The 13,346-nt window shown below is 36.2% G+C and overlaps 1 protein-coding gene across 1 annotated transcript; it reads left to right on the forward strand.

The window, feature by feature from the left end:
- The first annotated feature begins 1,269 nt into the window (after positions 1 to 1,269).
- Positions 1,270 to 5,433, forward strand: LOC145137947 (glycosyltransferase BC10-like). The gene is made up of 11 exons (XM_079072090.1): positions 1,270 to 1,518; positions 2,247 to 2,759; positions 2,844 to 2,942; positions 3,047 to 3,147; positions 3,229 to 3,300; positions 3,442 to 3,532; positions 3,757 to 3,837; positions 4,377 to 4,436; positions 4,529 to 4,651; positions 4,815 to 4,853; positions 4,946 to 5,433. Exons 2-11 carry the CDS (start codon positions 2,379 to 2,381, stop codon positions 5,072 to 5,074), a joined length of 1,176 nt encoding a protein of 391 aa, XP_078928216.1. The 5' UTR covers positions 1,270 to 1,518; positions 2,247 to 2,378; the 3' UTR covers positions 5,075 to 5,433.
- The last annotated feature ends 7,913 nt before the right edge of the window (positions 5,434 to 13,346 follow it).

The raw sequence follows: 13,346 nt of genomic DNA on the forward strand, positions 1-13,346 counted from the left end.
ATTTGAATCCAATTCTTGATACCTAAATATGCATTTAAAGTTTTGGGAAATCTCCAATAAAGTCCTAAAATTTTGGCTCGGTTTACGTTTTAGTCCTAAAATAATTTTTGTTTACGAAAAAGTTCTAAAAACCGGCAAAAGTATGCATTTTGACCCTTTTTGACCGGTTGGAACCGGCAACAAATTAATTTGGGACTATTTCATAAACTGACCGAAAATATTGGGACTATTTCACAAAATGACCCAAAATATTGGGACTTTTCTGCAAAAAAAAATATTATGACTTTTCTGCAAACAAAAACCTTATTATTATTATTATTATTATTATATTAAAAATATAAACAAGTATACTAATTTTTAAATTCTTTATTATTAATATTTTTAATAATACATATAAATACACTTAAATAAAAAAATATTAAAGAAATTATTTAAAGGTGAAGGTGGTGGTGATGGTAATGCTTTAAGCATTGAAATCATGAATATCTACTTGTATATCCTCACTTTGTATATATCATTTCACATTTCTTATTATTATTTTCAATTCAGAATGTTAACACTTTACAATTTAAGAGAAGTTGCCTATTAATAGAAAGTAATATGACTTGTTTTGCTTTATCACACTATAAAAACAATAATAACAAATGTGAAATGCTCATATACAAAGTTAGAATATACAAACAGACGTTCATGATTTCAATGCTTAAAGCATTATCATCCGCTCCACCTTCACTCTTAAAAAATATCTTTAATATTTTTTTTAATTTAAATGTATTTATGTGTATAATTAACAATATTAATAATAACAAATTTAAAAAATAGTATACTTATTTATATTTTTAATACAATAATAATAATAATAATAATAATAATAATAATAATAATAATAATAATAATAATAATAATATTTTTGTTTGCAAAAAAGCCCTAATATTTTTTGTTTTTGCAGAAAAGTCTCAATATTTTGGGCCAGTTTATGAAATAGTCCCAAATTAATTTGTTATCGGTTCCAACCAGTCAAAAAAGGTCAAAATGCAAACTTTTGCCGGTTTTTAGGACTTTTTCGTAAACAAAAATTAGTTTAGGACTAAAACATAAACCGGGCCAAAATTTTAGGACTTTATTGGAGATTTCCCTAAAGTTTTAAACCGACTATCTAACGGTTAAACTGTTAAGGGTTAGTTTGGTGTTTTTTTCATAATGATGTGGCAGAAATGATAATTTAGAGCAATACTGGGAAAAAGTTGGCAATCCGAGACATAGGCAATTTCGTCCTCCGGCTGCTTCGTAAAGCAACGTTAAGGTTTTTATTTGTCATAGAACGCCACGCCACAAATTACCAGTGAAGAGAGGAGAGGGATCACTGATTTCTCATTTCCCACTCTCATTCCATTTGATCTTTCGACTTTGACAGCACCGGTGCCGCCGATTTCGGCAGCTTCCGTCGACGAGGGAGACTCTATCATTGACCACCGCATTCACAGTCGCCGCCGCCGTCTATCGGTCACCATTGAAAATGTATGTTCATTCACAGTCTTTTCACTAGTATTATTATCTCAAATTACCCGATGTAAAATAGATCAGATGATATTTGAATTTATCCGAAATGCTGATCTTTATTTACTGTTAGATCTCTTGATTCAAGCCTCACTTTTGTTGATTTCACCACCACGATTCAGCTGTAGGAGGATCCTATGACAATTTATAGTCCTCTGTAGCTTCCCTTTGATTTCTATATTCTCTTTCACTTTTTCAGTGAGTTAGATTGTTGCTATCTCTCTTCCTTTTCGTTCTTTTAGTAGACAAAGTGGGTAATTCACCCTTTCTCTCAAAAGGGGGAACAATCGACTGTCAAAAGAGTTACATGGGACATCTAACACACTTGTAATGAGTCTTCTACAAGCTTGTTGCGTAATCACTCTGTTTCATACACTAATCACCTTCCTACATTACTTTCAGACATGAAAGGGGGTGTTTTCCTTGTGTAAGAGAAAACCTACATGATCATATTTTCTGTCAAAAAAAAAACTTTTTAGCAGGATTTGGAATGCATCGGTGCAAGTCACCTTGAAACATTACCAAAATCCAACCCATTTACAACTTTTCGAATGCTAATTTGAGTACGCAAGTCCCTTTCTGACGTTAACTGGAAATTGAGTTGTCTTGTTTCATACGACATTGCTTGACATGTGTTTGAGCTATGCCACAGTTTTAACCAGACGAGATACTTTCTTTGTGTCTTTCAGATGTGGGCATGATGGGGATAAAGTTGATGATTGGAAGAAAAACATCTTTCCTGTTTAATGCTTTGGTTTCACAATCACAAGTTGTAATTAGAATCAGAAACATTATAGTATCACCATACTTGTGATGCCTAAATGAAGACTAGTAGAGCATGGCGTGTAGGCATAAAAGACTTTCTAATGATGTCTGGTATTCGACAAAGACCACATCTTAAAGGGCCAAATTGGGTTATTATATTAGTTTGTTTAGTAAGCATTTCTTTAATTGGGGTCTATCTATACCCACCTAGAAACTCTGCAGCCTGCTATATCTTTTTCTCCAGTAGTTGTTCAGAGCCTGAAAACACTCCAGCAGTTCCTTCTAGAGAATTAACCGATGAAGAGAATGCAGCCCATGTAGTGATCACAGAAATCTTGAAGTCAACTCCTGTTAACTCCAACAACCCTAAAGTTGCTTTCATGTTCTTGACCCCTGGTCGATTACCCTTTGAAATGCTTTGGGACAAGTTTTTTCAAGTGAGCTTCATCTTTGTTTCTGTGAATTTTCATTAAAAAAAAGAACTTTATTTCATAAAGACTTTTTCTTTAAATATTTTGCAGGGGCATGATGGAAGATTCACTGTTTATGTGCATGCCTCAAGAGAACAAGCGGTTCATACTAGTCCACATTTCATTGGTCGGAATATACGAAGTGACAAGGTCTCTATCTACTCCTTACAGTTTTTTTTTTAAATATTTACACAAATAAGAAAAAAGTTATGATTTTGAGCTTATATAAAATGATCTTGTTTTGTGATTGGTAGGTTGACTGGGGTAAAATATCCATGGTTGATGCAGAGAGGAGATTATTAATGAATGCACTTCAAGATCCAGATAATCAACAATTTGTTTTGTTATCTGACAGGTAAAAATACATAATTTGATGTATTTCACTTTTGGTGAGATATAACACGTAAGACACATTTTTTTTTATCTTTTGTTGCAGCTGTGTACCTTTGCATCACTTTGATTTTGTGTACAACTACCTAATCTTCACAAATGTTAGCTTCATTGACTGGTGAGATGAATCATACTTTTGTAAAAGACATGTTATATATTTTCTTTTCCTGTTTTATTTCTTTTGTGGAAAACTTTAATATGCACTTTATGCTTCTAACTCTCTCTCTTCCTGTATTTATCTATTTCCTGGTGTTTGTAGTTATGATGATCCAGGTCCACATGGAGGTGGTAGATATTCAGAGCATATGTTACCCGAAGTTGAATATAAGGATTTTCGTAAGGGTTCACAGGTATCTTTCAAAACTCTTTTGATTTGACACTTGTTTGTAGTTTCACTATCTTAGTATTTTACCAATTTAGCCCCTTAAGTATTTTTTGCAGTCATTAAAATCATCTTACTTTTGTACTTCCATTCTTTGTTCTCATACATTATCTTTCTTGTGATTGTGTTTTAGTGTAGTGTGAGTTATAATTGAAAAAAAAATGATTTTTTTTTTTAAATTTACATCTGCAGTGGTTCACTATGACCCGGAGGCATGCTTTGTTAATTATGGCAGATAGTCTTTATTACAAGAAATTTCGGCTTTACTGCAGAGTAAGTACATTCTTTTTAATGAATGAACAGCTAGAAAAATAGAAATATGCAATATAAATTACAAAGTAATATATAAATATATCTCACACATTCTATATTGGCATGTCACATATCATGAACACTTCCTTTTTATCAGTTTCCTATCCAAAATTTTATAATTTCCCATCAATATTCAGGACAAGATATTTATGAATTATGCCAATGGTTTTGCTCCACAAGTTTTCTCACTTGTCATATTAAGGTGTATTTTAGGTATTTGACAATTGGGTTAATTTTGTGAAAAACAATCCAACTATGTGAGATGTACACTTTAGTCCCTCACACAAAAAAAATTCACTGTTCAAGTCCCTCAACTTTAGTTTCAGTTCTTACAAAATGTTGACTAGTCACAAGAAATGCTAGGCTGAGGTGTAAAGGGTTAAAGTTGTAAAAAAAAACAACTATCTAAAATATGCATTTTAGCCCCTCACAAATTTTTTTTTACTGTTAAAGTCCCTTAGTTTTGCTTTTCAGTTTAGTGTCTGTTTTGATTTTAACAGCCAGGTATGGAGGGGAAGAATTGCTATGCTGATGAACATTACTTTCCAACACTTCTCCATGTTAGTACTTACAACTCTTCTGATTTATTATGATTATTATTATTATTAATATTTTTTTGGTGGCTAACATGATTCTCCATTGTTTTTCTCAGATGGTTGATCCTAATGGAATTGCAAATTGGTCTGTAACATATGTAGATTGGTCTGAAAGAAAATGGCATCCAAGATCATATAAACCTCCAGATATTACTTCCAAGCTTCTTAGAAACATTACAGTAAATCTCCTTCATTTTCATTTTCTCATAAAAGATTGTGATTCCTTCGTATTCCAATTCCTTTGACAGATTCCATTCCTTTGATAGATTCCGTTACACTTTCAAACACATCTTAGGGTTCTCATTAGTATAGCCAATTAACAACACTATTTTGTTACTGCAGGGTTATGAAGTAAGTCTACATTTCACAAGTGATGAAAAGGTAAGTAAGACTTTATTACTTTTTCATATTGACTTTTTTTTTTGGATCAAACAAATAAAAGAAAGTATGTTGCTATTTCTTGCATTTTGCAGAAGACCGTGTTAAAAACACCATGCATATGGAACGGAATGCAGCGGCCTTGCTTCCTATTTGCAAGGAAGTTCTATCCTGAAACTTTGGATAATTTGATGCAACTTTTCTCAAATTCTACTGCATTCTGAAAATTATTATCATTTATGGATCGATTCACAACAGAATTTGATCCTTTTTCTTCCCATATACAAACTTATGATGATGCCTAATTCTGCATATGTTGCTGCAGAATTGATTAAGTTTTTATGGATTTCATTTTTGAATTGTTTTAGATTGTATAAGTTTCTACCGTTTTTTGATGACACTTATTTTTCAGTGCTTTTGGCAATGGTTTTGTGGTTGTATTGTGTTGTCAATGGCAGGGGAATTGTTTTAGGTTGTATTGTGTTGTCAATGGCTTTGTGGTTGTATTGTGTTGTCAATGGCAGGGGAATTGTTTATGTTCTTTATGGTTTATAAGATTTATATATTGTGTGCATTAAGTGAATTGTTTTATCAACTGTTTGGATGTTAAATGGATGGGTTGATTTGGATTGTATTTTATGCTTAAAAGGGTTATCGGTAAAGCTATTAGAAAGAGGTAATTGAACTACATTAAATCTTTTAGATTGATTTATTTGAGATGGTAATATACTGGAAAAATGTCATAATAACTTATCAGAAAACCCACCACCATTACCACTACCCACTACCATCGCCGCCATTGCCACCAACCAACACCACCGCCGTCGCCACCACTCGTCATCGCCCCCACCACCACTACCAACGCTGCCACTACCACATCTGCTATCACCCACCACTGTTACCAATGCCGCCACCACCACCACTAACAACGCCACCGCCACCACCAACACCGCCACTTCCACCGCCGTCATCATCGCCGCCGCTGCCAATTCCACTACCACAACCACCGTTGCTACCACCATCACTACCACCTACCACTGTCCCCGCTACCACCGCCCCCACCACCATTGCCACTGCCGTTGACATTTTACTGTTTGTTATGATTTATATAATATATCTTTATATATAAGTTAGAACAAAAGGTAAAATTAAGCAAAACACAAAAAGGTAATTCTGTCATTTTATATGGATTCCAATTCCATTTCTTGCCAACAAACAAGATATGGAATTGGATTCAAATTGCAGATTCATTTTCCAATTCCAATTGTAATCCCTTCAAAAACATTCTACAAACCAAACAATACCTAAATATTAATTCCCACCTTCCACATCTTGCAGATGTCTCACCACCATCGTTTTCCATCTTCTTCTCCATGAACCCTCAGTCAACCATTTCTCCGATGAAGTTGCAATTGATGACATTTGATGACATTTTCTCCCCCCTCTTCCTTGTGAGTCTTTATCGTCACCTCCAACCAAAGCCCAATCCTAATCCCCCATGATCTCTTTGCTCTCCATGTAACTTCCCCCATCCTCCACCACTAACCCTTTCTGGCCACATTAGGGCCTCAAGGATCCAAAAAATTTGTCAACTTTATTGGACTCATCCATTCAAACCAACACAAACATGAAGAAATATGCTTTAAGACCTAGATCCAGAAATGTTAGACAAAAAGGTAAGAGCTTGTTGACTTACAAAGGTTAAGAATATGCACAAGAAGGTAGTGAAGAGATTTGTTTGCTAAATCCTTGCACTTAGAGCACCCTTCTTTCTTCTTTAAAGCCAAAAAACACCACAATGAGCGTCAAGATGAACACAAGGATGCTAGGGTTGGTTTTTGGTCTTAGGGGAGTGATGGAGGCTGAGGGTGGACAAACCCTAACCATCACATATCTTTAATAGGGCTCTAGGCCCGAGAATTAGGGTTTTAAACTCCAGCCGCTACCACGTCGTGGCCATAGCCTTGCCACGTCGTGGTTAATTTAAAATGTGCGTTCCTTTTCTGCTGTGACCACGTCGTAGTGATCCTCCATCACCACGCCGTGGTCACCAAAAATCTCACATTCTGAGAGTCTAAAATGATATATTCTTAAAAGAAACATACCCAAAACGAGTGTTAGAACTATATTAGATCTTCTACCATACGCCAACCGGATGAGCTCCCCTTTTCGTCGGACCACCCAAAGCCCCCATCATGAAAGCCTAAATATCGCCAACATTACCACTACTAACCATCGTTATTGTCGATGATGGATAGTAGATCGACTCCCCTTAGATCGGATACTAGCGCTGATGATGGAGAGTAGATTGATTTGGCAGTGGTGATAATGGTATGAAGGAACCTTAGATTCATTGGTGGTTTTGTGGTTCTCAAGATCTGTATATGTAAATGGGGAAATGGGAAAGAAACAGTGTGTGTGGGGTATAGGTGGTGACGGAGAGAGAGAAGTAAGAGGGGGTGGTAGGAGCTAGACTCTGGTCTTATTTTCAACAAGGAGGGCGACAGTCTGATGGTGGCAGTGTCCAAAATATTAAATTAAAAAGAACAGGAGGAAGACAATGATGGTGGCGAAGAAGTCGACACATGTGGTGGAGGCAGTAGGTTGAAGGTTGACGATAGTGACATGATAATGGAGGCGGTGGGTCGTTACCGACGTTGGAGAGAGAGAGAGGGAGAGAGAGAGAGAGAGAGAGATAGATAGATAGATAGATATGTGTGTGTATATATATATATATATATATATATATATATATATATATATATATATAGAGAGAGAGAGAGAGAGAGACGAGTGATCTGAATGGCGGTGGGGTGGGGTGTTGACTTAAGAGGGGTGGTATGGGGTTTTTTTTGTTTTCTTAAATAAAATAATAAGGTATTAATTAAAACCACAAAAAATGATAACCGTAGGGATCAAAACCACACAAAGTATCTAAAATTGGCCCATTGTAGCATCACCAAACTTTTTTCGACTAAAACCACATAATTTTAACAACAATATGAACTTTTTTTGCAATTACTTTTATAAATTAAACTTTTTTACACATTCGTTTTTTCTGTGGTGTAAGACTTATTTTTATTTTTCTTATTTCTTTTACAAAAGGTAACCATGTTAAAAACATCTTATAAATTTAAACCTACAAACTTATGATGTGGTTTAGACTCATTATTATAAAGATAATTGTAAAGTTGTATTATATGTATGTTTGGTAAAACTAGCCGTTAATTAGGAGTTAAAATTTTTATGTGTAAAATAGTTTGGAAGAAATAGTTATAATCTTTTGAGAGGTGTAAAATAACATAAAATATAAAAACTAAAAGCTAAAAACTCTTTAAACTTTAAAAACTACTTTGTTTAAATTAAAAGCTTTAAGCTCGAACATCCGAAAGAAGTTTTTTCTTTAGCTCTAGTTACTTTCAAAAGATAAAAACTAAAAACTCCTAAAAAAATCGTTATATTTATCCGTGTAGGCCGAACCAAAAAAACTCAAAAGCTAATGGTCCACAATTTAAACTGAAACTTATTTGGTTGGTTATAATTAGTTTTAGAAATATTAAAAAACCGGTTAAATCAAAACCCAAATTAAAGCGAACCAAATATCACTTCTAAGGTGGGACGATATACATAGCCTGCACACATCAGGGTTGAAGACTTGAACTTAAACCGCACTTGCGAACACTTAGGTCTGACAATTCTCGACACGACCCGCGACACGACACGAAATAAACGAGTTCAGGTTGAGTTTTTCAACCCGCCAACCCGTCAACTCGTTTATTAAACAAACCATATATGGGTTTCTCAAAAAATATACGGGTTGACGCGCCAACCCGTTTATAATTTTAATAAAAAAATTATATATATTTTTTAAATATATTACGTATTATACACTATACAGTTTATACTTTATACTACAATATGATACTCGATACACTTGACCATTTGACCCGTGGGTAACCATTTGCTGATTTGCATTGCGACACGTTTGGCGTTTTCCCTAAATAACATCAGTATCTCACAAACAAAATCAAATAAGCCCTCTCCCGGTCTCCCCTATGTGATAAACGACAGAATGAACTTACGAAGAACGGCGACATGAATGATTGAATCATTATCGAACGGTGTCGAAGCATACGATTGAATTTATCTATGTTTGTATTAATGTTTTTGTTTGAACATGTTTCCATGAATGTGTAACATCCCAATCTTCAGGTATGAATTTAAAAGCTTTATATTTATATTTTCAGGGCAACTCCACGAGTTGGAAGGCTCCAAATCGTCGTGTAGAGTACATAATGCCCGCGTATCTTTCAATGTCTACTCGATGAGTTGGAAGGCCCCAACTCGACGAGTTGAAGGCTGAACATGAAAACCCTAATTTTTAGGGTTTGCACTCTATTTAAAGGCCTTAACTCTCATTGTTGGCCTCCTTCATCGCCTCCTTGTCCAGATAAAAACCCAAGTTCGTGCTTTTGCCCATATTGAGTGTGTGTGTGTGGGCTTAGAGAGTGATTTTTGGTGCTCTTTTGTAAGGAACAAGAAGCTTGAAGAAGTTGGCTGAAGGGAGAGGTTGTAGATCCGGTGTTTACTCTGTTGTGGAAACCATTTTGAGGTATAAAGTCGATACTTTGGCCTCTTATTGCTTAGATCTACTTCAATGAAAAGATATTGTTATTATTGGTCCATATTGGAGTCATTCTTGGAATGATGCATTGTGTCACGCCCGTAGATCTGGGCTAGTCATTTTAGAGATAATACATTTAGAATAAATAATCTTAACCTAGTTGTAGAATATGTCTCAAGGGTTCCGTACATATAAAGAACGCGGAAATCCGAGTTATAACGAAGAAGTTATGGCCCGTCGAAGTTTTACGGCAGAACCGACACGGCACCGGGAGACGTAAATAGTGAATATTTGATAAAGGACTTTTTAGCCTTAGTGATCTAAACAAAATTTGTAGTATACGTTAAACCGAGAACATACAAAAAAAGAACGCCCAAATCTGACTTCGTATGAGGAAGTTATGAATTTTCTAAGATTTGACATAGCAGTGCACGACCCGAAACTCGAATTTTAGTTCGAGCGGTTTTTGGCCTACGCGGCCTAAATGAGAATTGAATATCTCATTAATAGGAACTCAACGATAAAAAGACAGACGAAAACAGAGTCCGTATGTAGAAGTTATGAATTTTACGCGGACATTTAACAGTATAATCTCCTCGTACTGTTAAATTTAAGATCGGTCAAGAATTAGCCGACGGAGTCAAAATGAAAGTTGTAAATCTTATTTTTACCTACGCGTGGATATAAAGAACGTCAAAAACGGAGGTCGTATGTGAAAGTTACGGATTTTAGAAGTCGGAAGTGTGCTGTGCAAAAATGGGTGATGTGGCACAATCTTGGCCATTGCTTTCTCCCCAAGTCTTGCCACTAGATGGTGACATGTGGCACCAAGTTCAGCCATTTTCACCCTATAAATAGAACCTCTCCCACCCTCATTTTCTTCACACATTTCCCATTCTTTCTTCTTTTTACTCTCTCTCTAGAACCTCTTTCTAGCCCCGAAACCCCCCGAAAAGCCTAAAGAACCTCCCTAGCACGAGGCGGAAGCCCCGGAGTGCTCGACGGCTCCGAGAAGAAAATATTTTCCGCACGGGAATGCTGCTCCAAGCAAAGCCCGGTTTTTCTATAAAACCCGCTGTAAGTGAGTTACGCCTACGCTATTTTTAATATAGCTTTTATTTAATTATAGTAACGTTATTAAGAACTTATAATAAGTAATTGGGCTATTATTATGGGTTATATAAGTATTGTTTAACGCTTATATAATAGTAATAATAGCTAGACTATTAATTAGTTTCGGCGAATAATAGACTAAACTCTAGTGGTAATAATACTAGGTTTCGTCGAAGGAAATTATTTTTAAGAAGCGAAGCGCTGTCTGAGTTCGGAATCACCACCTTTTCAAGTGAGTGCATGGTCCCTTTCATCTTACACATAGATATGAAGTATTTTATATAAACTACGTGTTATGTGTGCATATTATCTGTATACTTGCTATCTATGCTGGATGAACGATTTTATACAAGTTTTATATTATTTAATCTATATATGTATTTATATCTACATAATATGTTGGGTAAAACATGGGTAGATAAAATATGAGTTGGATGATGAGTTGAGAGGTGATATAGACCATGAGGTAAGGGTGAGAGCTGGACGATGTGAGAAGCCTTGTCCCTAAATGTTGGCCCCGTCATCTAGCAGAGTATGGATGACAACCACGGACTATTCTAGACAGTCCAGTGGAACACTAGCAGGCTCGCAACCTGTAGGTGTTGTGAACAATGTGTTCACCGATGTACTCTAAAAACCCATTGACATGTATTGCGAGTGGATTCTCGAAAACGATACTGTCAATAAACGAGATAACTCTAGCAGCTGTGCTCGAAGGACAATACTGGCAGTTGCGCCTCATAGAGAATGTCATAATTTTGACAGCTGTGCCTAAGTGATAGAACTAGCAGCTGTGCTTGACAGCTGTGTCATTGACAACGATGGACTTTGTACCTATTCCTTAGGATAATCCTTAGGAATGAATGAATGAGAAATAGCTAATTCTTAGGGTAGATCCTTAAGAGTAAAGAAGATAATGGGGATGGGTAATTGAGTTAACTGTTTGATGATTAAACATAATAATTATATTATTATGGGTTGAAAACCCTATGTACTCACCAGGTTTCCCAACCTGACCCACTCAGTTTATTTATATCACAGGTGTTGATATGAAGTCACATTACACTGAGAGATTAAGGATCACTAGTAATAATGAATGTAAGTTCTGTTTATGCTTATGTTTCTGTATTGACGATGACATCCCAAATGTTTTAAAATGAATAAAAATATTTTTCTTCGGAAATGCTTTGATAACGTATTTATCATTGTTTTACTGGGAACAAATTCCGCAACATTTTTATTAAAAGAGGTACTCTGATTTTTATAAAGCATAAACAAAATCGGTCTTTTCTGGCCGTGAAAATGGGGATGTCACAGTTGGTATCAGAGCATTAGTTTAAGCGAACTAGGAATATGGATTTATTTCTAGACTTAAACTTAGAATGCTAAAAAATGATTGTGAGGAGTGTCTGAGGTAATACACCTGAATAGACACAAGCACTAGCTTTTTTAGGGAAAATGCCTAACATGCTTTTATGTGCTAAATGATTTATGATGCTAAATGTATGATCGGATCTATGGTCTGTTGCCGACCGGATCTGGAAACTTTACGTGTTCAGACTTCTAAACGATTAATTACGGTATTAGAACTGGCATGTAACTTTTCGGAGTTATAGGGAGATTTACACGTCGATCGTAAATAAAATCTTTCCTATCTTAATTCTCGTCATTACACACCGAACGTCTGAATTGGTGTATAGATCGAAATGGCAAGAACCCGAAGTGGAGTCGGGAACGCAAATGGAAATAGGAATCAATAGCCCCGAGTGATTGAACAAATACCTGTTGTAGTAGAAGCTGCACCTGAACCAATCACCGTGGTTGGAGTACAAGCCATGATTCGGGCTATGTTAGCTGAACAAAGGGAAGAAATGAGGAGGATGTTGCATGAAAATAGGGACGAACCTACCATGCCCATTGAGCAACCTGAGCTAATTCCCGAGCAATCTGAATGTTTTGTGGCTCTTTGAGCCTAAAGTTCCAAGCTTTATCAAGCCTTGGCCCTCCTTCATGCCCTAAGTCCCTTAAATAAAGCCTTATTTTAGCAATTTAGCCCTTGATGCCATGCATGGACGTAAAGCTTGCAACTTTACGTGGTATCTCAACCCTAGGGGACCAGATCCACAATTTGGAGGCAATAGACTTGCTTGGAAAGCGAATGAATGAATTAAGACTAGGAAAACTCGACGAGTTGCTTAGCCAACTCGACGAGTCGTTCTGCAAACTCTGCGAGTTGGCTAGGGTTTTTCCCGGGTTTCTGAGTTTTGATGGAACTCGGCGAGTTAGGAAGATGCACTCGACGAGTTGGGTCAACATGGACTGTTGACCTTAACTGTTGATTGTTGACTTTGACCATGGTTGACCAAGTTTGACCTTGAGGGTATTTCAGGATTTTGATGAGGTTAGTCACTTGGTGATTGTAGGCAGTTGAGTTGGAGTTGTGTGTTGGGATTGATATTACCGGTTCAGCACTACTTGTAAGGTGAGTTTCCTCACTATACTTAGGGGTCGAAGGCACCAAGGCTGGCCCATTGGATTGATATCCTAGTAGTTATTGATATGTTGAGTATGAGTTAGATATGCATGCTAGTTTGATATGCTAGTCTGGTAGATCTGTAGGACTACTTGTGATACTGTATGATTATCTATATGTGTATTTATCTGTTACATGTCGACATGTTGTGTGGGTTGGGTTAAGGTTGTACTCCTCCGTGCGGTAGCCAACAAACCCTGGAGCATACCAGATATGAGCTGAGGGC

The sequence above is a fragment of the Lactuca virosa genome, chromosome 9 (assembly GCF_052849685.1).
Source record: "Lactuca virosa cultivar CGN04683 chromosome 9, Lactuca_virosa_CGN04683_v6, whole genome shotgun sequence".
Classification (NCBI taxonomy): Eukaryota; Viridiplantae; Streptophyta; class Magnoliopsida; order Asterales; family Asteraceae; genus Lactuca; species Lactuca virosa.